Below are 25,039 nucleotides of genomic sequence, written 5' to 3'. Positions count from 1 at the left end.
GACAGCAGAATCCCCTTTCCATTTTTACCCAACATGCTCTGTAGGCGAAAGCTCCCCACCCCCACAAAGAAAAAGAGGTTGCACGAACATAACGGAAGCACATAGTTCAGGCGAAATGTGGTCGAATATGCTGCATTATGTTTTGTCAAGGTGCAGTTAATGAGGTAAGAGGAGAAAATGTTTGCGGCATAAACAATGGTCTGCTTTGTGTACCGTTAACCTACATATTAGGTCTGAGTGTTTACCCAGCAAATAATGTTGTATTTGAGCTTCTTTGAAGATGTAAATGATCAACTCATGAGTTAAGCAGATCAGCTTTATCAGTTTAACTTCTTTTACAAGACTGGCAGATGACTTGAGAAGGGATAACATCTAAAAAAAGGGGGGTTTCCATCTTGAAACAAGCATTTAAAGTTTGGTATGTACGAAGCCACTAAAATCAGACAAGAAGTCCTCCCCGTGCTCCTCCAGCTTTATTGATAGTTTAAAATTACATTTCTATTTTCTAGGACTTCAGTTGCACTTTCCTTCCGACTTAAAAACTGAGTACAAGCAAATGGTATTTATACAGTAGTCTAAGTGATATTGTACAAAAATAACATTTTGATTTCTGTGAAAACATTTTTCATTCCCAAATAACTCCTAATTCTGCTGTTCTGACAACTGTTCTTGATGTTAAATTTTGCCAAGGTAAAAAAAAAAAAAAAAGAAAAATTCCAAAGCCATTTTAAAGGAAAAGTCTACCTTGGACTACCAAGTGATATTTAAATTGTAAACAGATTTCTATAAAAGAACATTTTTTTCTTTTAATACCTCCAATTTTTTTTTTAATATCTTAGCAATAATAACATGTAGTTTGTTATAGCCCACTTAGCTGCTTGTAGGGCTGAAATGCATCATGTTATGAACGGTTTCCATGTCATACTCTCTTGGCCAACTCGTATCCCACTAAAACAAACCAAAATAACCATACATGGAAGTTCGGTTTCCATTTACTCCCTTCTTCTATCTCATTTTACTGAGGCTCACTTCCACAAGCTCAGAGGTCCTATAGATTCCCACACGTTTCGTCCCATTTATTCATCTCTGATCACCAGTGGCTTGGAAAGGGGGTTCTTTAACAAAGCATTATACATAACACCGCTACCAAACTAAAACATTTTTGTATTGAATGCAGAAAGATTTTTTTTCACCCCTTTCATAGTATTACATGTCGAGAGGCTCACTGGCCTGGGACTAGCCTCTGTTAGCCAACCTTTGGCCAGTGAAGAGGATTCAGAGAAAATAATACAACCAACCATCAATCTGAAAAAAGGAGGGGCAACAGAGGGCACCGATTATGCGGTGCCTTCAATGGTGCAGTCTTTTGCCAGGTGGCCTGCCTTTCCACAGTTGTAGCAGTTAGTCTCGCTGGCTTTACTGCAACGCACAGCAACGTGACCAATGTCGCCACACCTAGGGGAGACATGGTGGGAGTGAGAAACAATAAATAACTTTAACAAAAAAAAAAAAAAAAAGGAGGAGGCATAATTTCCAAAACTTTCTAAAAGGCAACACTCACCTGTAACATTTCACCTTATCACAAAGCTTCTGGATGTGACCAAACCCACCGCAGGAGTAGCACTTCTGCTCATTGGCGTGATCACAGTCACGGGCCATGTGGCCAGCTTTGCCACAGGTGTAGCACAGCTGCTCTCTCTCCTTTTTGGGCTCCTTGCAGTCCCGGGAAATGTGGCCACTCCTGTGGCAGTTGTAGCACGCTGAACAGCCCAAAAAATATCAAAAGAAACAGTTTGTTAAAAATGTATCACTGTGAACTGTCAAGACAAGTTACAAATAAATGTTAAATCTTATACTGTTATGTGTACCAGGAAAATCAAAATGTATGTAATTCTGTAATTGTGCTGTAAGAAAATACCCACTTCACACCAACTAACTAGAACTGAAATAGAAGAAATAGAACTGCAATGCACACCATCCTCAGTTTGGTCACAATCCCTGGCCATGTGTCCTTGGTCTCCACAACGATAACAGAACAGTTCTGTAATGACAGACAGATTAGTACGCAAAAATGAAAAGACTATAAAGCTTTAATTGACAGCCTCAACTAAGTGTTTCTCCTCAAATGAAATGTTCCAAACCCCACAGTACAGCCACACGTGAATACCATATGTAAAGTGCAGTAAAAGAAAAAATAAACCAATAAACATGTGACTGAGGTTACTGTAATAATTATCCTATACTGGGTGTGGCCTGAATATTATATAGTACCCTTGCCTCGTCCCCGACCCCTGCCGCGTCCACGTGTCCCGCTGGCATTAGGACAATTCTTGACCCAATGCCCGGAGCGGCCACATCCAAAGCACTCACTGTTGCTGCTCGAGTCCATTACCTAGGTTTAAAAAAAAAAACAAAAAAAAACACAAACACAACACATATCAGTAAACACAATTTGTTTCAATATAAAATCTTTACGTGCACTACTGAACTTGCACACCATCTACACTTGGCTCACATTAGCTGTGTCTTTCAGCCATCCATCTTGCCGGACTTTCACAAAAAACACACAAAAGAAGACAATTGTTTTTAATGAAGAGTGTGGATATTATGTTGGCATGCACCATCTTGATTTTCAACTAGGTTTTGTGCTGAGCAAATTCAACTTTTGACACTAATAGGCCAACTTCTATGACGCACTCAGCGACATTCTGAACATGGCATTTTATTGGTGGCAAATTTGACTGCTACGATTTTAGTTATGTCAGTCAATAGCAATTATTGAGATGATATGGAAGCTAGTTTATACACATTTCATTTTCTACATTCTGTCTCAAATGAGGCCTTGAAAGCGACCTCTCGCGGAACATGTAAGCTGCTTAGTATGATGTTAAAACCTAAAAGCATTACATTATTACTCTTGCCTCCTGTAGCTAACTATTTAGACTGCTTACAAACACTTGCTGGCTTAATGCGCTTTGGCTTTTTGCACTACCACACATATATTACGCTATTTGTCAAGCTGTCATCAAAAATGACCTGATCATGGACATAATAAACCATGTTTGTGCATAATTGTCAAAAGCAACTCAAAGTCAAAATCTCTCTCAAATTAATACCATGAGAAAACCATTTTAGAAAACTTTGTATGACATTACAATAACTAGCAATTCTGAGTGCGAGTAAAATAACAGTAGACAACTCACACACCACTGCTGCAAGAGTCAGTCTAGCATAATGACTACCAGGGGATCTAATCTACTATCAAACAATGGGGTCATTTTCCAGCTCTATCATAATTGGCCACCAGACTACAACTACCTACTTAGCTAACTTACACGATGTGTGATCGCCATAGGCCACCCTTCTGTTTGCTGACGATGCTAAAGACATCAAGTCAGGGAGAATGTGAGTTAATGAGTAATCAAGCTCTTTGCAAGTAGTACCCAAAAGTCGAGATAGAAAAATAAAAAACGACGCACGTGGATTTAAATCACCTTTTTTATAAGATTTTTACGGCCAAATTGTTGCTTCTCTTTCTTGTTATGGTCATCCAAATGCCATTTGGGCCTCAACTTCTACGTTATCTTACATAATATTGCTTCACTAAATAGTTACCGTAGTGAAATAACTTAATGTTTTTTCCCAGTCGCTCCATGAGCGCTCGTTTCCACTGAAGTACTGACAGCTGAGTTTAGTCTATCTTGGATAATTTAGTCCAAAATAGCTTATTGCTACACGTCTTTCACTACTGCAGAAACGGCCATGAAAGCACGCCGTGGGTTGTATGCTAACTTGGAAAGCTAGCTCCATGGGGAAGGCACGTCACATCGTGTTATGTTGATTTTAACATCTGCATAAATAGCAAGCCCGTGGTCTACCAACCTTTGAGATAACCCGGTTCGTTTCTCATCTACGCACCATATATCTCAAATAAGTAAAGTAAACTGTTTGATCGCTCGGGGGAAAAACAGAATCAAATGCCAAAGGTTGAAGATACGCTAACGTTGGCCTAGTCACGTTGATTTTTCTGCGTACTCGCGAGACACTAGTGCTGCTGGCTAGCACACGCTAGCACACCACCTCACGATCACGACTAAGAAGCACGGTTCAGTCGACGATCAGTCATCTTTCTCCAGTAAGAACGTGTCGATCCGACACTCACAGCTATATTGGTTTACATTAAATGCTTTCTGATGGGTATTAAAGAGAATATACCATAAAAACAAAATTTCCCGCGCAGGGCGCACACGCCAAAGTCGTTGCGAGGAGCTAATGTTAGCAGGCCGGACAGAGAACCCGATGCTCCCGTTAGTAAAACCAAACCAATGCGTTTTTACGAAGAAAACCCACCAAACGCCAAATTTTCCGGTATTATAACTTTTAACACATCATGGTTTCAATGTATACATATATACAACGTCTACTGGTTCAACTGATTTTAGTGCTGTTTTATTGCTTACCTCGCTGGCTACCTAGCTGTGTCAGTGTTTACGCCTCCTTCTTTGCGCTACATGCGGTGTGAACAGGAGTTCCTGAATTGTCATTCACAGTATCCAGCGAAAACCTGCACAGTCATTGGCTACATACTTTACAAGCCACCAATCAAACAGTAGGATGTCCGGACACCGCCTCTATGAATCAGCCAATCATGGACACAGAATGGTGCTTTTTCCCTAAACTGACTTGCCATATTTTACCCACTTCGTTTTCAACATTAAAAATATCTTAAATTTACAAACATTAGGGGATGTTAGAGCTGTAATAATTACAATATACTTATACCAAAACTGGTATTATTCCTAATATGAAAAATAATATTATTACATAATAACAAAAACAGCATTAAGAAAAAATAGGATATATTAGAGCCACAAGATAGATAGTATAGAAATGCAGACTTTTCCCATATTATAACTTTTTAAATAAACTATTTTTAATTGCTTGAGATAAATCTGCATATAAAGGTGTAGGTTTCAGTGAGCAATTTCAACAGCCTACTCATATGATATTGTGTGCTAAGGCTTTACACAGACCTCTCATTTTTTTCAGTAACCACTTTCAGCTAACATTCCTGATATATCTAGAGTTTTATTTAATTAAAGCAACTGTAGTGTCAAAGACATGTCTAAGAAGCAGCTTCGTTTATAGCATCAGTGCAATAACTTGTAAGATGTCTAGTCTGCATCTTACAGGTGAAAATGGTTCTATCAATTTGAAGTAAAAAAGTTAGTTCTCAGTGTGTAAAAACTAGCACATCAGAATCTTTGACTCATCACAATTATCAAAAAATATTTTCAATTAAAAGGCCAAAATCACTGATGATGAGAACAGTCTTCAAATAATAAATGAGAGGTATACTTATAGGTTACTCAGTTTGTTTGTGAATGTCCCAAAATAAACTAATTAAACATACCTAAAAACAAAGACTCTGAAGTTGGAATGAGAGTGTAAATATTGATCTATTATCAAAACAATCAAACAATGATATGTTTCAGACAGATGATTTCACAAACATATTATTGTACAACCTTGATGCGAATCCTTTTTAACGAGTCCTGATTGCATCATATTTTGAATACAAGAGACAACAATCCATGGGAGCTGCAACCATCTCCCCTAACTGGCTTGAGTGCCCAGTCAGATCAATAAGTGGGAAAGATGCATTCATCTCAGTCTTAAGGTGGCTTTGGTTGTAAATCTCAGAGATAGCTATTATTATTTCCTGTGGTCTTCATTCTGCAGCTTACAAGCTTTAATACATCGCAGGGAAAATATCACAATCTGCAGTGCATAATTTTGATTTTCATTAAGAGATGTATCAGCACAATAAGCACACTAACTGAAATACAGTGGTGTACTGTTGCATGTAGGGTGGAGTACCTTAAAACGCTCCACAATGACAAAGCCCTGCCCTCATCTTCACAGAAACAGTATTTGGCATTTCTGTTATTTGTCAGATGGAATATCTTTTAGAAAATTACACTTTCAGAAAAGTAGAACTAAATACTAAAGTTAAATGGGTTGATGATGGATTTAAATTGGCTGCAAACAAGGAATATAACATGGGTTTGTGATTTAGATTCCTATCTAAGATTGTCTGCTTTCTGGAAACAGTTTATGCTGAACCCATGAAGACAAATTGACCAGGATGTTGATGAAGCTGTTTTATTCTCAGATGGTGTCAAGCTCCGCTTGCTAAAAGGACCTATGAGCCATCTGTGATTAGGGTACCTACCACAGGGGAACCCAGACCGGGATGCTACAGCGATGGTGAACACATGGTGAGTGTAGACGGTAGGTTTCACAATGGTACTGTTTCAGGGCCAGTTTGGTAAAGAATATGCCATGTTCTTGGCTGACAAAAGCTTACATTTAAGCCTGTTTTGAAACATTTCAAATCCATATAAGCTAAAGAAGGATGCATTTATGTCAATTGGTAAAACAAAAATGAAATTCACAATTAACTCTAGGTGGAACGTTTTGTTTCAGATTTGTAAAATATACCATGACTGTCATGCATATCAGGTAGGCTTCGAAATAATTTCCAAGGCTCCAACTTTGCACTGTCTCCAAGTCTCCAGGTGATGGTGCACTTTGAGTTAATAATGCATTACTCTTTTGCTCCAAACCGGTAGTGGGACTTTTTTTTTTTGCTTTTCAAAAGATACTGTTACAACTAATATTTTAATACATTTGCATAAAAACTATAATAATGTATCATACGCATTAGCCTTTTAAAAAACTGACTTTTGCCAGTATGAGCTCATTAGCGACGAGGGCTACAGAATAGGACTATGGCCTATCTACGTAAAATATGGGCATATATTAAGAACCCAACATTTTAAAAACAAACAGTTGATTCTTTTTATGTAGAAACAACGGTATCATGAAAGTGGGAGGGCTTAAGTGTGTGCTATAGTTGCGCAGTGTGAGTGATGCTTGCTTGTAAATCTTGTTATGACTGCAAGGTCCTGTTTCAATCACTGGCGTCAGACAGACGCACGACACCAACAGAATCATTTTCACCTTCTCCCGAACAAAGTAAATATTGATTGAAACGCAAGGCATTACCGAGCAACTTTGTGGGAGTTTTAATTTGAAAGTGCTTCACGGGACTTAAAGAATATCCCTCGTCGTGTCACTTTGAGGGTCCGACGGAATTTTTCGCTTTTACCACGACTGGGAGATAAAACTTTCCCTCTGTTATATCAGGCGGCTCGGAAAAGACACCCGCCTATGACCTTCATGTCTGAGATTATTGCTACATTTACAGGATCCAAGATAATTTGATACAATTTCAGGCTCTTTACCAACTTCGACTTTTTCCCTTTTCTTTGAATGCATTGCAAATATGATGATGTCACCGACGCCAGTTTTTCCTGAAGTTATGGCGGAGCAGAACTTTTCTAACTTCTCTTGGTAAGCATACACAGGCTGGCTGTCTCCTAGCATTGCCATTCTTTGAATTATGTTTGAAATGGTCAGCTACAGCTGTTAAACTGCTTCTCCGTATGGGAACATGACAAAGACAGCCTACATCGTTCGAACAAGTGAAATTTGAATGGAGGGTGAATAGAGCTGTGCAGTGATGTTTAACGATATATTTCGCCTCTGAGGGCCTACAGTGCAAATTCACAGTAATAACTGGATCTGCCGGGCCTTATAAAAACACACGTAGCTACTTATAGCTTTTTTAACTGTGCAAGCCGTTTACGGATTTCAGTAGGCTATTTGACTAGTGTGTTTAGTAAGAAGTTGGATTTAATTGGAACTCCTTTGAAGGCGTTCAAAAGGCAGTTTGGTGAGTCTCTGTACCAAACTCTCCCAAAATATGCTAACCTGCTGACATTAATCTCACCTACATTTATGACTTTTGTGACTTCAGTCTTGCCGCATAAAAACTCTTTTGTGGATGCAACATAAGCTGACTGTGTTATGTGGAGTGACCTGTTCTGTAGAACAGATCTAAGCAGACAGGGAGTAAAGTTCTTCTGGACTTCACTTTCTTTCTGTTGAAACTCTTTTTTTTTTTTTTTTTTTTTTTTTCTGGATGGATCAGTTACTTGTTTTGAACACAGTTCATGCAGCATGGTGGAAGACCCACAGTCTTCCAAGTTTGTTGCTTTTCTTTACTATTGACTTACTGGTATGTCTGCTGACAGCAAACCACTAACTTCAGTAAATCATCTCTTCAGTGTTAACAGGTCTTTGTATAAGACACACGAGAGATAATTAGAATCCTTGCAGGGTGAAAGTGGTCACACTGCAAATGGAGACCAGTGAAACTTCTGTATATATATTATATAGGCTATTTATATATAGCCCCTATTGTATTTCAAACAAAGCAGAAGAGGGAACGTATTTGTATGTGATGGGTAGATCCAACTTGAGTTGTAATAACTTCAGTTTGGGGTTTTTTCCACGCCCCTGCCTAGTTGACAAATAATTATGTTTTTCTTGATTTTACTTGTATATTTTAAGTATTTCTTTCCCCTATTTCTTTATTTAATTAGACCCTGTATGTGGATATTGTGATATTGTACTGTGTGTTACAAGCTGTTGTGTTTTAGTTGTCTGTTGCCTGACTGTGCACAAGAAAGAGTCTGTTGAAAGCATATACTGTAAATAACACTACTGACCTCTGTGGTGGCATGAGAATCTCCTGGTGTGAGTGGATTAGTTTGTCTACATTGCTCTGCTGCTCCCTCTCAAATGAAAAGGAAAGGACAATTGTTAGTTTTATGCCAAAACAAAATGTGGTATTCTTAAGAGTACTGCTATACTTTGATATAGTTTAGGGCTGAGCCCAGAGTTTAATAAGCACATGGGACCGCTAAACAGGTCAGAATGTACGTGTCCTCTTTACTTTTCCTGTCACACTTTCTACTAACATACTGACACAACCCCGAAATGGCCCTTATCACGCCGTCAACCAAAAGGGTTGATTGCGCTGCGTTTATGCTTAAGATTAGAGATTACGTCAAACAAGTTCTCGATGAATGAACCTAAATCGATCTTAATTTTGCTACTTTTTCACCTGGCTTTCACCATTGTCACTGACATGCATTCAAGGCAACCACAGCTGCTTTTTCAGTGGAAAGAGAAAACAAAACATATTTTAAAGGCACTTCTCTGCTGAGTGTTTGTTACTCCAATGATAGATTCTGGGTAGAGAATATAAATGGAAACAGTTGAATACCCTCAAAAAAGATTGATGGACAAAAATGGAGCTCAGTACTTTTTTTTTTTTTCTTTCTTAATGGTGAAAAACATTTACATTCTGCCTCTGTCATTTTGCTTGCTAGTCTTTTACACTTTGACACTGAGCCTGCACACCACCCGTATCCTTACAAAGAGAAAGAGAACTAATGCAATATTGATTAAGTAATACATTGTTGATGTGAGCTTTCAAGCATTTGGACTTCTAATACTGTTTGTGCATGTTTTGTTTCTCTTTTTTTCAGACCATTGCAAGCACTTGGCTTTACTAATGGAGCACCTCCAGGGAGCGTGGAAGACCCTGAGCAACGGCTTCGGAATGAAGGATTCTGCATTTGAGGGCCCGTGCCTTTCCCCAACCATGGTCCAGGGCTTTTCCTGCCAGCGTCGCTCCTCAGATGACAGCAAGATGCCCGACTCTAAGACGAGCAGCACTATCCGTGTCTACCTCCCAAACCAACAGCGCACTGTGGTGAGTAGATTTTTCCTCCAGGGGAAAGCTGGCATACTGATATTGAAACTTCCAATAAGGCTGCAGCAATATTGCATTGGTACACAGTTACCTAAAGGCATGTGGAGCTACTTACGTCCTGGCCGACAACAGAGGAATTAATACTTTTTTTGTCTATCAGGTGAACGTGCGACCAGGTATGACTCTGCAAAGTTGCCTGATTAAAGCATTAAAGGTGCGAGGTCTGCAGCCTCAGTGCTGCGCCGTCTTCAGGCTGCACCCAGGGCAGAGGAGGTGAGCTCAGTACAAATCACTTTCTTACGTGCTGCTGTTATTTTGCTTGCTCTGATGGAAAGCCTTTTGTCCATTTTTTGTAACAGTAAAAAATTCCGGATGGATTGGAACACTGACTCCACCTCGCTTATTGGGGAAGAGCTACTGGTGGAGGTTTTAGATCATGTTCCTTTGACGACCCATAATTTTGTGAGTACCTGGAGCATTTACGATGTCCTCACAGTACAACATCTCCTCTCTGCTAAATAAACACATGTACACTTTTCTTTTCTGTCATTCTCAGGTCCGGAAAACATATCTAAAACTAGCGTTCTGTGATATTTGCCAGAAGTTTCTTTTGAATGGTTTCCGTTGCCAAACGTGTGGATACAAATTCCATGAGCATTGTAGCACCAAAGTGCCCACAATGTGTGTGGACTGGAGCAATATCAGACAACTCCTGTAAGTGTCTTCACCTTGAAATGGGAGCATAACATGTAAAGTAACATACTTAACTGTAACAATACTTCATCATTACATCAAGAATAATTTATTATAGATAACTGACAGACTTAACTTGCCATCCTAAACCCATCCTCTGTACTGAAGCTTATAGTATATATCATTAAACTTCAAATCTGAGGTAGGATTCAGAAATAGTGTTATTGAGATAAAACTGGGAAAACAGGTTCTGCAAAGCTCATGTTTATGGCTTTGCATACCGACACTGAAAGTAGAAGTTAGTGTTATTTTGCATGCAGGTTGCATTACTGACTGTAACCATTAAAAGATTCATATCATTTACAGCAAAGAGATAAGCCATTTTACCTGACAGCCATTGTAGTCTGTAGCAGTCAGCTGTTATTTGATAAAGCACTCACACATCCCCCTGTATATGATTCACTCCCTATCACTCTCTCTCTCTCTACTCAGGTTGTGCCCAACACCTGGTGAGAGCAGTGCCCCATCACTGCCCTCGCTCACATCCCGGCGAATGAGAGAATCCTTAACACGGTTTCCAAGGTGAGGCAAAGTTAGATACTCCACCTAAACTGTTTAGTTATTGTCCTCAAGATGAAATTCTTCCCATTCTAGGGTGCAGTTGTTACATGTACAAATAAGACTACATTTTGAAAAGGAAGCAAATTAATGTGTACACAGGATACAAAGTTTGCACTACTGTAGCTTGTTAGGGTGGGGTGTTATATGTCTATAACAGAGTGAAAATGCTTTTGCTGAATTGAGTCTTCTGCCTCCAGAGAAAAGAGGAGTGAAATTACTTTTTTAAGTATGCCCCGTGAAGTTTCTTTTTAAACAAACAAAAGTTAAGTGTGCACTGTGTGTATCCTTGAGCCCTAATACACTTGTTGAATGTGTTTCCTTTAGAGCTGCAACGATTAGTCGTTTAATCAATTAACTATTTGATTAGTCTGTAACTATTTTGATAATGGATTATCATTCCGAGTAATTTCTTTGCTTCTCTGTAACAATAAACTGGATATCTTTTAGTTTGTGGACAAAAAAAGACGTCTGAAGACGTCCTCTTGGACTTTGGGAAACACTGAACAACGTTCTTTTCTTTTTTTTTTTCTTTTTTACCATTTCCTGACATTTTATAGACCAAACAATGAATCGATTTATCGAGAAAATGATTGCCAGATAAATCGATAATGAAAATAATCATTAGTGGCAAATCCAGAAAAAGTTTACATCCATGTTTACTGCCTCACAGTTCTTCTTCTTCTTCTCTGCCTTTGCTGGTGCATTGCTGCATATCTTGGTTTGTTACTGCCACCTGTAGATCCGTGGAATAGTGTGAAACCATTGGCAGGAACGTGTGTGCATGCATCCTCATCATAGATTGGGTCCTCATGCTTGGGTGGGGACCCACTCATAGAAAAACGGCTCTATAGATACCAGAGGTCACAAAATCCACAGGGAACTATTGATTATTTGACAGCAGCATTTGCAAATGCCCATATTGTGTTGTTTGAATTGGATGTTTTGTCCAGAGCTAATACCTATGAAGTACTGGAAGGTGTCACCCACTGTAATGTCTTTCCAGGGATTGTTGTGGGACTAAGTTTATGGTTGGGTCCTGCAGGGAGAGCTAATAATTGTTTTATTTTTGTTTGTTTAGTGGGTTACTGGACAATAGAATTGAGGTGTCAGATCAGTATATTATAAATAGTGGTGGAGAATAAATATACATTGGCAGGTTTAGGTAGCCTTTACCATTGTCTTTTTCTGTTATTTGTCATGGTTGGCTGCAGCACAGTTGGTTATGTTAATTTGTAAAGAACCATAATCTGAATTGAATTAAATCCTGTTTTTAATGACGTCCACAGCTTTATAGGGGCTTACCAGTCCAAGTGCTGATGTAACGAGAGACGTGAAAAGAGCCTGTTGTTTCAGGAGGACTTAAATGGTTAAAAAGCACTATGAGCTGCCAAATTAGCACTCACAAAGTATTAAGTTGTTCCAGGCAGAGCAATCTCAAATACTCTTTTGAAACAAGGTTTTGTATTGCCAAAAGCAGGATTGTTCTCGAGGAGTGCACTGCATGGTTATGAGATGTGATTTAATATGGTCTCTGTTTACATACGTCATTCAGCTGGAGTTCCGTTGACTGCATTTTAACCAGCTGCTAGTCCAGTAATAGGAGTTGGACCAAGACTTTTTGACTAAATTCAAAACTGGTGCTTAGTTGTTTTTATGGACACGGGGCACTGTTCTTGTTCATGGCTGTGAAGATTGGTATTCTTGTTCAGATGTTTTTGAATATTTTATCAAGTCAGACTGACATTTAGATTGTTTGCAGATTAACATATTTGACTGGTGATCTTTGTACTCTTTGTCTGAGCCAATACTGATATTGGCAAACATCAAGGGCAAAATATGGGGATTAAAAAATGGTATATGGGAGAGGCCACAAAAAAAAAGAAAGCAATAACTACTTCCTCACAGTGATATTTTTTTATGTGTGTGTTTAACCATAAAGTGTGCTTCTCATTGTTTTTGCATGTATGGGTGCAGTTTGTTGATGGCACAACATAAGCAGATGATGCTTTAATGGGGAAAGTGAGACAAAAAGGACAGAAAAGAAACCAGAAAGCCCCTGCACCAACCACCACACCCACTGCAGTCCGATTTTAAAGAAGTCACAGAATTCATTGTTTGCTTTGCCAAATGTCGTGTGTGTGTGTGTGTGTGTGTGTGTGTGTGTGTGTGTGTGTGTGTCATTTGAAGCAGTGACACAAGATGTACACAAACAATGTCTGCTTTGTCTTAATGTTTGATCCTTGTGCACCTTCACAGCTCAGCCCACCGATATTCCACCCCTCATGCCTTCAACTACACCACGCCCTACCCACCCACAGGCGGCGGTCTCTCCCAGAGGCAGCGCTCCACTTCCACGCCCAATGTCCACATGGTCAGCGCTACCCTCCCTGTAGACAGCAGCATGATTGAGGTAACTACACACCCCCTTGGGCCCCCCTTGGGTACTCCTGCAGGTTCAAGCCACTCCTAAAATATCTCCTGCCTGAGACTGATCTTGCCCTCTCACGTACATCTCAGGCATTCCAACTATCTTCACCTTGCCTTTTTCTACCTCATCTACCCCTGCATTACGTAATCCACCTGGACGGGGTTGAGCCTGTTTTTGTGTTATTCCCCTGATGGCATCTTTTTTTAGTGACTATTTAAAATGTGCTACACTTGACTTCCCCCTGTTCAGTTCTAGTTTCTGCTTTTTCTCTGCCATTGTTCTTGCATAATCAGCTCACTAGTTTTGCAGCCTTTGTAGAATATTTCCTCTATATTCTGTCCAGGTAGAAACCTAGGCATCACTCTTGTCATTGTTCTTCCTCACTTTCTTTTACTGTGTCCCTTTCCCTCCTGTCCTCACTGGCCTGTTGTATTGTACCCTGCTGGGGAGTAGCTAGACTGCCTGAATACTTCCCCCAGCTCCTGGTGCCATAGATTCTGGCTGAAGAGGAAAGTAGGTATTGTGCACTTCTCCCAGTCTTTTGTTGAGGCATCATCCGAGAGTCCAGAAAAGGTTAGAAAGCAGAGTGTCTGTGTGCTGTCTGTGAATGGCATGCATTGCAAACAGACTATCTGCATTCACATCTTAGTGTTGAGTGACAGCACAGCATGTGGTTTACCGCTTAAACACGCTGACAAAAGTTTTTCTTTGTGTTTTTTTTTTTTGTCTCTCTAGGATGCGATGCGTGATCATGACTCGGGTAAGTGCTGGCTCTGCATTTCGTTAGCATCGTGCTGTGTGCTTTTATGCTGTGTCACACATCCTCCCTTCACCCTCACCACATACTGTATCTCCCCATGTAATTTTGCATTCATTTAAAACATAGGTTTGAATTTGAACACCTCTTTCTTTGTGAACTGACTGTTTAGCCATCCCCAACTCCCTCCAAAATGGATATTTCTCATCACAGCATTTGACATTGAGGTCTACCCATTACATTCATTAGACACTGGAAATAGCTAAGCAGCAGAGAGTGGTATTGCAAGACTAATCTGCATGTGATAGGCCATTAAACGAAAAAGAATCAATCTTTATACATTTTTTCTGTTCCACTGGCAACTTCCATCCATGTGTACATTATCAGATGTGACGTGACGTCCCGTCCCATTATTTTACCATTGCCCCTGATAGCTCTCATTTTGGAGGGTGAGTCTGATTCAAGGGAAAGCGTGAAGGGGGAGAATTGGGACAAAGTCAAATGATGTTTCCCAAATTGTTCCCATTTCCCATCTGGCATACTATGTAGTCCTCTACATAGAATTTACTGTAATATATGTAGTAAATTATTTCCCTCCTGAATTGCTTCCTACTCTTTCTCTCTGTGCTCCTCAAGCGGGGAGTTCCCCCAGCCAGAGCCCTACAGGCTGGTCCCAGTCCAAAGCCCCTGCACCTGCCCAGCGAGAGAGGGCCACGTCCTTCAACACTCAGGAGAAAAATAAAATTGTAAGTCCTTTGCCTTGTCTTGTATGTAGGGTCGGAAGTAGCAAAATTACATTTACTCTCGTTACTGATACAAAGTCGGTTGTCTGTGTGTGTTTACTTGTACTTTTTTGTAGTCATTTTAGAATGTCCTTATCTTAAGTATTGTTGCTACATTAGAAGTCACATCCGTTATCAAGTAAAGAAGTCACATGAGAAGTCATGATAAACTGTGTGAAATGGAACAAAAGGAAGCTCTTTTTGCTTTAATGTGTGTGTTTGTCAGCTATAACTGCACTGGAGTTTATATTGTCTATACATCTTTATGTTGTATGCCTTGGTGAAGCTTTATTCTGCTTTTTAAGTGGCAGGCTCATTTTGTAGCCTCATGTTGCACTTGCCAAGGTGTCATTGTTGATCATTTTGTTGAAGGACTAAACATTTCATTGAAATTCGATCAAAATAGCCATATGGCCTATTGCCGTTGTCAAATCGCAAGAGGCGCATTATTTGTTAAAGGAGAAATGCGTGTCAAAATACCATTTTAAATGAAATATTGCCGTGTCATGTCGTGGCCTACACATTACATTCTACAGACCCAAGAAAACATCTTTGCTTAGTACAAAGCCCCTCAGTTTAATAAGTTGCTCAGTATCATTCCCTCTAATATGGCAAATCATATCGCAATTGCTATCAGTCAAAATAATCACAATTACATATATTATAGTATATTTTTCAAAATCGTTCACCCCTAATAAAAATGTATCACAGTTATATTTACTCAGAGTACATTTTAAATGACCTTTTACTTTTATCTGTATACATTTTTACACAAGCAGAAGACAACAGAATACTGGCGTATGATAACTGGTAATGTTTAGCTTGTGTGTCTCACGTCAGTTGCATCTCTTTGATTTCTATTCTATCCAGAGGCCTCGGGACAAGAGGGACTCTAGTTACTACTGGGAGATCGAGGCCAGTGAGGTGTATCTGAGCTCCCGCATTGGTTCAGGCTCCTTTGGAACTGTTTACAAAGGGAAATGGCATGGTAGGAATGCATTTCACATGGGGCAGGGCACTTGGGATGTAACAACTAGCACCTTCACATTGTCATACATGCATATATAAAGACTCTTTCAAATTAGTTACCTGACACAGAAAATTATCGGAATGCAAGTAGCATTGCCTTTCATATGAAGTTACAGTGGATTGTATGGGTCAAGGGCGACTGAGCAGAGTACTTTTGTTGCAGGTGATGTAGCAGTGAAGATTTTAAAGGTGATTGACCCCACACCAGAGCAGTTCCAGGCATTCAGAAATGAAGTGGCAGTCCTGAGGTAAGTAATTGCATGGAGACAGTATTTTTTAAGCTAACAGATGGGGTTTTTTCAGCTGTTATGACAGTTGCAAATTGCTGAATTCTTGGAGAATCATCTTCATTGGAAATCTTATCTTTGTTTTTGTGATTTCCTCTTCCGCTCTGCCGCTGGTTGCAGGAAAACACGACATGTCAACATCCTGTTGTTCATGGGCTACATGACGAAGGACAACCTGGCCATAGTGACCCAGTGGTGTGAGGGCAGCAGCCTCTACAAACATCTTCACGTCCTGGAGACAAACTTCAAGATAATCCAACTCATAGACATTGCAAGGCAGACAGCTCAGGGCATGGAGTAAGTCCTAAAAAATAGTCCTAAAGAGCTTTTCTGATAAACTAAATTTAAAAAGAACGGAGATGTCATCTAACTTTCTTTTCTCACCTTTAGCTATCTGCATGCAAAGAACATCATTCATCGTGACATGAAGTCCAACAGTATCCTTTCTATCTGCTGTTTCAGTGTATGTAAAGATAAAAGCATTCATTGCACTGTAATCCTGGTCAGGATCTGGGTTTGCTCCGTGTGTTTTAGCTGTGTTTTAGCTCCTTGACAGCAGCGAAGACATCTTCTTGCATGAAGGGCTAACGGTGAAAATTGGGGACTTTGGTCTTGCCACGGTGAAGGCCAGGTGGAGCGGTTCACATCAGGTGGAGCAGCCTTCTGGATCCATTCTCTGGATGGTTAGTAACACGGCTTTGATTTCACTAAAGCAATAAGGCAACTATGAGACACTTTTTGAGTTGTGAAACACAAGAAACAGACAAAATAAAGCAACTGAAACTGTATTGTCTGCAGGCTCCTGAGGTTATCCGGATGCAGGATAACAATCCCTACAGCTTCCAGTCTGATGTCTATTCCTATGGAATTGTTCTCTTTGAGCTCATGACAGGAGAGCTCCCATACTCTCAGACAGCAAACAGAGATCAGGTAAAGTCTCATCATTTACATATGTCATACCATATGTCAGGAGACAGTAGTTCAGTGGTATTGTGGTACATATAGGTGACATTCAGCTGTAATGAGACACACCCATTTTATCCTCCACACACTCTGTAATTGATTTTGTTTAGCAAAATAAACTTGTAAAACGCCTATGGTTGTTTTTACTACCTCGATTTGGTCATGTAGAACAGACAGATTGGTCATGTGTAACCTCACAGCCAGATACATGTTTAAGCTGTAGTCCTCGCCTGGGTCCCACTGTCAGGCTGTGAGCCCAGGCCAGAAGGTGGTGTAAAGACACTGGGTTGCTGTCTGAAGGGAGTTGTGGAGCTGGCCTAAGGCCCACCATGGAACAGAGGCAGGCACCCTGGAGCCACTGGCCTAATTTTAGACCCCGTAACACAACCCTGTTCGTGTGTGAGAAAAGGGTTGCATATGTGTGTCTGTGGTTTTTCGTCCTCTGGGTCTGGCTTCGTGTTCAGTTCAGCTTACTGTGTCTGTACTTTAGGCTAAAGTTGCTCTACAAACTGTGCACATAAGTACTGTTATGATCCACTGTTGTACCCCGATTCTCCTTGATTCTGTAGAATGACTTTGTACTCAGCTGACCTGGCAAGCACACAGAGTACTCCTATCATCCTTTATCTCTGCAGCGTCATGCACTCATGCCTTCACAGTAGCTCCAGTGTTTCAGATGCCCGTCACCTTCGACTCACTGGCAATATTTATAAAGTATCTCAGAGGTGGACTGCTGATTTGGGACTGATCGTGTGTCGTACTGTCACTTGGATCAATAGTTGAACTCAAAAATGTTTTCAGATGTGATCAGAGTTCTACACACTCTCTAATCTGCCATCTGTGGCTTCCTCCTCTCAGATTATCTTCATGGTGGGAAGAGGCTATTTGTCCCCAGACCTCAGTAAGCTCTACAAGAACTGCCCTAAAGCCATGAAAAGGTTGGTGGCCGACTGCATCAAGAAGTCTAAGGATGAGAGGCCGCTCTTCCCGCAGGTGAACTACTCACTTGTTAATTGTAGACTTCAAAGTGATTGAGGAATGTTTTCTTTAACTAACTTTTTTATCTCTTTTTATGCATTTTCTTTTAGATCTTGTCCTCCATTGAGCTTCTCCAGCATGCCCTCCCCAAGATAAACCGCAGTGCCTCAGAACCGTCCCTGCACAGAGCCTCTCACACTGAGGATATCAATGCCTGTACTCTGACCTCTACCAGACTGCCTGTTTTCTAGAGGCTCAGACAGCACTGCCCCTCCTCCTCGCCTTACACTTTCCCTCCTCCTCTTTGAAATATCCAAAATAGTCCAAATGCTCAGTACGCCCAAATTCTCTACATGCAGATGCCAATATAGACCTGAAAGTGTACGTGCAATCATACATAAGCCTAGCCTAGTGCTAATCAATAAAATGTGTGAGGAGAGAGGGAAGTGCAGAGAGAATTGCACCTGAGATTTGTTACGGAAGGAAGTGAGTGAGGATGGATTGCAGTGGGATGTACACATGAAGAGGCTTGGCATAAGATACATCAAGGTGGTGCCTTGCTTATCGCTGCACGTATTAAGAAGTACGCAGAGGCTCCACGGTGGCAGTGCATTTGGTAAAATTTGTAAATACATGCACGCACACCTGCCTATGACAACCATAAATGGACACTGAAGGAAGCTCGAGAGAAACATGAGATGTGTCTCTCTTGATTTGGGTTCTGTGATGTGAAGCACACCCTTCTATCTGGCCACCCTGGTTTCTGATGAAGAGGACCTTTAAAGCTCACATGCCTTAAGAGGAAACAAAGCCTGGACTAAGGTCCCGCACAATTCACCTCCTGTTGTTGTCACAAACAAAGCCGTTGGATGTAGTCCATTTAGTTGCACAGTAGTAGTTGATTTTTGCATCGTCTTAAATGATAATATAGTAGAAATGGGAAATTGTTGTCTTTTTTGGTGTTTTTTTTTTTTTTTTTGTCTTTGACTTCTTTTAATTGTCTTTTTTGGGGGGGTCATTCTGGAGGAATTATAGCCTGTCAGACAGCGAGCATGAACGATAATAGAAAAATTTAATTTGCACATATTAGCAAAAGCAATGGTTGTTTCAAATGTCTACACATGGGCTTCATAGCTCTGAGTGAACTGATATGTAGATACACAAACATTCTTATCAGTCCTTACCATGGGTAGCTTATCAGGAGCTGGACATTTGGCAATTGTCTTAAATATTTAAAATGATTTGGAAACTAATTTGTATTTGTTTATCATGTCTCTTTCAGGAGGTTAAACATTTTCTTTTGAACTTGGTGAGAACTTGTCTATTCAATATTTTAATAAAATTAAGTTAAATTTCTTTGCCAAAGAAGACATGTTTTGTCATCCTTTATTTATTTATTTTTTTTACTTCTTAGTATCGGGGAAAAGGTCAATGTTCTGTGTGTTGTATTAATAATGCAATGGAAGCAGGTGAGGTAGGCAGTTGACATCAGATTATACTGACTCTCTTCTTGTTCGCTAACACAGTAAAATCCACACATGTGCAAGACTTTGTGGCAGGGTGTAATGTTTGCAGAAGCAGTGACGACGTGGTGTAACCTCACAGGGGATCCAGTCCAGACACGCCACCAGGGGATTCCACCATTGGCTAATGCCACTATGCATTGCATAGCCACTGGCAGGCTCAGTGGAACAATCATTCAGCAAGGGAGGGACATGTGGTGGAAAGAGTGGACAGTTATATTTTGTTTTAGTGTAAACATCCAACATGTAGTTCCTGCTAGGCAGGACCAGGACCTTGACTTGGGTTAGTCAAGTGAAAATTCAAAGTAAATATGGGAATTTTATATATTTATATGAAAGGGTTTTTTTTTTTGGCCCTTTAATTTGAGCCCAGGGAAACAAACATGATGGAAGCTTTCTGAGTTCTTCATCATATTTAAATCATATGTCTCAAAAAGCCCCATCACAAGGTAAAATAGACCTGATGTAAACAGCAGTGGAGCAACACAGTAAGAGCAAAGCCATCGGCTGGCTGCTAACAGTTTTGCTATATGTGTTTACCTGTTCTATTTCAGCATTCTGACAAGCCATATGGCTGGCCAAAATGAAACCAACAGAACCCAAATGTCCTACATCGCTGGCCTACAATAGCTCCATCTAGTGGGTGTTCTTCCATGATGTGTGCCTTCCTCACATATCAGTGGTGAAACAATAAGAAGCTTAAATAAAAGTACCAATACAACAATGTAAGAATACTCCATTAGCAAAAAGTCCTGCATTGAAAAGTAATAGTACAGAAGTATAATCAGCAAAATGTACTTCAAGTAAAGTACTCATGCAGAAGAATGGCCCCTGAGGCTGATATTATATCGCAAATGGCATAACTAGATTGTTAATAAATCTAATGGGTTGTGACTTGACTGATTATGGATGCAGAAAAGGAGAAAAATATACAATTCTGCCATACACATTTGTATGCTTTTTATGGATTGTGGATTTTTTTTGTGAAATATTGGATAATATTTGCTTTTCTGCTTTAATGAAACGAATTGAGTTTAGAGAGAAACTGCTGATAGACATCTGAAACCACAACTAGGCCATTATTTTGGAGGGGGTCACAAGCCAAAAAGGTTGTGAATGCCATGGCATCACAACCATACCACTGGTTTATTCTTTCACTTTCACAAAAAAAAGTAATAAGTAACTATAGCTCTCAAATCAATGCATGAGAGTAGGAGTTTAAGAGTAAATGGAAATACTCAAGTAAAGCTGATGTTCCTCTCGCTACACTGGACTGACTGAAGCTCACAAATCCCTTCAGACAATGCAGACTCAAAGAGAGAAAAAGACATTTGCCTTTAACATTAAACTAATGCAATTTGACATACTCAACCTCCATATGTGGTGCCAATCTATAATAGGAGCCCTTCGATCAATTTTGTAGTGTCTGCCAAGACAGCTGCTTGCCTCTCTCTGTTATCACTATATCAGGCAATAAAAGCCTATCAGTTTGATATCCATATGAGTGTTATTTTCTAATGGTGCTTTACTGTAAGACGACATCTTTATCCATGATGCTGTAACAGTAACCTATACACAATTATCAGTTGCTTACTAAGTCTGTGTGTTGTGATTGTCATTTCCGTGGTTGTATCAATTCTATGAGAAACACTCATGTAGCCCAAGTGAGTAGTTATGTAACCATAATAACACAGATACACTGTTTGTAGGCCTCTTGAGTCTAAACTTCACCACCAGATGGCAACAGGCAGCTCTGTGTGTCTAATGTGGTGTCTACAGTTTTATAAGCTCTTACAATTTTATAAGCTCTTATAATAAAATAGGCCTTCACACTATAATAGCAGTACTAATAAATCAAATTACAATCACAATTATGATATCAAGTATTGGGCTAGGCCTATATGATGATCCGGCAGTTCACATATAAAGTAGTCTCTCACTCTCTCTCCTGCAGAGGAGCACAACAGCAGATGGAGGGAAAGAGTGGGAGCACCATAACAGAGGCCTGGTCAGAATAAAACAGTGCTATTTCAAAAATTTGTAAATGCCCCTAGGATCAGTTCAAGGTGCAAAAAAATAAAACCCTCACCTACTCTGATAATTATTGTTTTCATCCAGTCTCAGTTTATTTTCTTTCTGAATACAAATGTTGTGTTTTAAATAGGAAAACTGTGATTCCTATTCTGTTCATGAAGGAAAAAAGTTACATTTGATTTATTAAATGAACATGGCAAGTATGATGTACAAGCTTCAATTCACTCAATAAGTAACCATATCAATATTTATTAAATAATCAATATTATTTCTTGAGCCCAATTCAATCAATATTACTTGATTTCATACAAGATAAGCTGAATGTGGAATTATTTTCTTTCTTTCAATTACTGTATGTAGAGTTTCCCCTCAGAAACGGATGAAGTGGTGGCACCCAAAGTGGACATGTTAACACACTATTTTCTTACAATGTTAAAATTTGCCATGTTAACGGGGTATTTCAAATTTGCTGTGTTAAAGGACCATTCCCTGCATTCCCTGCTCTCAGGACGAAAAAGACATGCGTCACAGTGGTTTGGTCCGCTACCTACAATTTTTAGACCCTCAGCTACTTTTTTTCTAAACCCTCCTGCTGGGAGATGTGTTTATTGTCTCCACCAACAGTGACATGAAACATCCGCCCTTGGGTTAATAGTTACTAATCAGGTGCATTACGTGATATTGAATGATCCCCATGTTTATCCGCACCTTGACATTCTCCTTCATTATGAGATGGAAGCATTCTCTTCCGCTGTGTTCTTCAGCAGATGGTCAGTGCAGCGTGCCCCCACAAGGCACAACTTGTTCATGTTGTGCAGCAGCTTGGCAGACAGCTGGGAGGAGTCTAGACGGAAGCTCCTCAGCTGGAGCTTCAGGGCCCATAGTGTCATCTCTCTGAGGTCTTGTGGCTTTTGCAATCACCAGGCCAGGTCAGCTTGCTTGTTATGTGGGAAAAAACATCAGTACCATCTGGAAGCCTTACAAATACACAATGTTGAGCACATTTTATCTGCGGGAGATGTTTGCTGATATTTGTTAAAGCAAACAACACGAATCTGCTGTTCTAAGACAAATAACAGATGTGATAATCTGATATGCAGCCATCTAGATCCACTAATCAGGCTTCTCTGTACACTTGTGCTCCCATCAGGAGGAGGAAAGGCCTCTGCAGCCATGTCAGTGACTTTAACTATAGGTCATATGTAGGTAGAAACACCTGTGCTGATGACACAGTTTACAAAGTTCTGACCAGTCTCTCTTGTCATGAATGACAACAGGATGACCACAGAGAAGCATGAAAAAAGCAAACTAGAAGTTATCAGAAGAATTTTAAACATATTATTGGATTGTGTGGCTATGTGCGCCAAGATTAAATGTTAAATTAAAATGTTACACACTGTTAAAGTCCTCCTCAAATCAAAAAGGTGTTTTGCTTATTGTTAACATTGCTTGAATGTTTAACATTGCAGAACGATATTTGTGCTATTTGAGTTGTTTTCACATTCATCTGTTGAAAGAGGAACGTTTCTCTGTGTTCACCTCAAATCTAAGTTTAATCTGATGACATGTTACATGAGAGCATTACTTTGTGAAATCACAACAGATTAATCCTGTGGGGATCTTTAAGTAATGTTGTATCTGAGGATACTGTTGTTAATACTACTACCACTACTACTACTACTACTACTGGTTGCAAAAACACCAAAATAGTGCATAAATGCATATGCTGTATATTCTTCTTTTCCAAAACGTTTACCACCAGCAATCAGATTAATCTAGCATAAAAGAAGAGAACAGAAATAAATATTTTGCCATAGCTGACAAGAGTATATTAAATTTAAAAGAAAAAATCTGCCAGCTCCTGCCATCGCTAACGGTAATCACTGAGATGGGTTGCCTCATAACCAACCCATCATGTTTTCTTCACCTTATCTTGAAATAACAGGAACTGAGCAGGTGCCTACAGGGTGATATATGTGGTATCACCGTATCTATCACTCCTTCTTTACTGTGAATCACTGTGCTCTCTCAGAGATGGTAGCTCATGTGTAGAAGGAAGTGTTTGGTTGCTGCACAATGTCTCCGAGGTGAAGAAATTAAGATGTGGGACATTGTAATGCTGCTACCAGTTAGCTGATACAGAATAACTACAATGGCAAGAAAAAAGAGCAAAGAAAAAACTGAACAAATACTGTGATAATGGTCTCTAAACACGTATTATAATTTTCTGGGATATTGTTCAATGTGGTAGAAGCGTATTCAAGAGAATAAAACCATCAAACCTGAAAGATTATTAAACTTTGGTTTGTAATGAATGCACCCAATAAAGTCGACTTGTCTTGATGTCTATTCTGTGTCAGGAATCAAAAAATGTAATAAAAATGAGTCTGTCATACAGTTGGTGTTTGAATGAAGCGTTAATCAAATTTTATTCCCCGCACTTGTAAATCAGGACATCATTTGCTGCTTCAACTCCCCTTGTACTTAATCCCCTTGACTTAAAGTCAGGAACTGCTCACTTTCACAGCTCAACTACTTACAGAAATGTGCAGCTTTATGCTTTAAAGAGAGGAAGTAAGTCATGACTATGGATCTAAAGCAAAAGTTATTAGGAATAAAAACACTTCAACCACTATTTAGTACACAGTATTTACTAAGAGAATCACTATAACCACAATTTAGCAAACGTAATGTAATAAATTTACTTTATGACTGTATTATTGATAATAATTATCTTGTATAGTTTTACATGGATATCAGATAGAAATCAATAAAAATACATCTCTAGTGAAGCAATATAATCGCAATGATTATACTTGGAGTGGGTATACATCTCATTTGAAACGACACTCACCTTACAGCTTGGTTCATATTGTTTCATTGACAGAACACCTAATATAAAGTATTAGTCATTATTTCTCATATAGCAAAGCAAACAGGCAGGATGAGAAGATGTGGAATGATACAGGTTGAAAATAAAGCTTCTTCATTCAGTAAATAGAATTCCAAAGGACTTCCTCAAATTGTGGACGGTCTCAGCTTTCACTGTGTCGTCTCTGGCAGCCTTTCAGACCAAAGGCACAGATCTGGAATTGGGATTTGCTGGAAGACAAGAGAACCATGACTTTGTATGTGCAGTCAAGATATACAATCAGTGGCCACTTTATTAGGTACACTTGTGCAGTCTAATGCAATCCACTACAACAGCTCTACAATAAATTCTACTTTTAATGATGTCTGTAATGTTCTTTTT

The 25,039-nt window shown here is 39.6% G+C and overlaps 2 protein-coding genes across 10 annotated transcripts; one reads left to right on the top strand and one right to left on the bottom strand.

The window, feature by feature from the left end:
* Positions 1-454: 454 nt before the first annotated feature.
* cnbpa (CCHC-type zinc finger, nucleic acid binding protein a) lies at positions 455-4,601 on the bottom strand. Of its 6 annotated transcripts, none has more exons than XM_046055660.1 (5): positions 4,461-4,601; positions 2,272-2,392; positions 1,976-2,041; positions 1,562-1,760; positions 455-1,455 (listed from the first exon to the last, which is right to left on the bottom strand). In XM_046055660.1, exons 2-5 carry the CDS (start codon positions 2,387-2,389, stop codon positions 1,338-1,340), a joined length of 501 nt encoding a protein of 166 aa, XP_045911616.1. In that variant the 5' UTR covers positions 2,390-2,392; positions 4,461-4,601; the 3' UTR covers positions 455-1,337. The 6 variants fall into 6 exon arrangements, with proteins under 6 accessions (XP_045911616.1, XP_045911619.1, XP_045911618.1 ...); XM_046055663.1 differs by having other exon boundaries at positions 2,278-2,392; XM_046055662.1 differs by lacking the exon at positions 4,461-4,601 and adding an exon at positions 3,883-3,903.
* On the top strand, positions 4,117-19,597 carry raf1a (Raf-1 proto-oncogene, serine/threonine kinase a). Of its 4 annotated transcripts, XM_046055656.1 has the most exons (18): positions 4,117-4,135; positions 6,176-6,281; positions 9,465-9,691; positions 9,852-9,964; positions 10,051-10,153; positions 10,248-10,405; positions 10,877-10,966; positions 13,262-13,415; positions 14,169-14,193; positions 14,827-14,936; positions 15,843-15,960; positions 16,165-16,249; positions 16,409-16,585; positions 16,679-16,725; positions 16,853-16,971; positions 17,087-17,218; positions 18,110-18,244; positions 18,340-19,597. In XM_046055656.1, exons 3-18 carry the CDS (start codon positions 9,491-9,493, stop codon positions 18,478-18,480), a joined length of 1,908 nt encoding a protein of 635 aa, XP_045911612.1. In that variant the 5' UTR covers positions 4,117-4,135; positions 6,176-6,281; positions 9,465-9,490; the 3' UTR covers positions 18,481-19,597. The 4 variants fall into 4 exon arrangements, with proteins under 4 accessions (XP_045911612.1, XP_045911611.1, XP_045911613.1 ...); XM_046055655.1 differs by lacking the exons at positions 4,117-4,135; positions 6,176-6,281 and adding an exon at positions 6,965-7,419; XM_046055657.1 differs by lacking the exons at positions 4,117-4,135; positions 6,176-6,281 and adding an exon at positions 7,529-7,801.
* Positions 19,598-25,039: the final 5,442 nt, after the last annotated feature.

This window comes from Micropterus dolomieu, linkage group LG08 (assembly GCF_021292245.1).
Source record: "Micropterus dolomieu isolate WLL.071019.BEF.003 ecotype Adirondacks linkage group LG08, ASM2129224v1, whole genome shotgun sequence".
Lineage (NCBI taxonomy): Eukaryota > Metazoa > Chordata > Actinopteri > Centrarchiformes > Centrarchidae > Micropterus > Micropterus dolomieu.
Note: the sequence above shows the minus strand (reverse complement) of the source record. Positions and strands in the feature narration are given on the sequence as shown.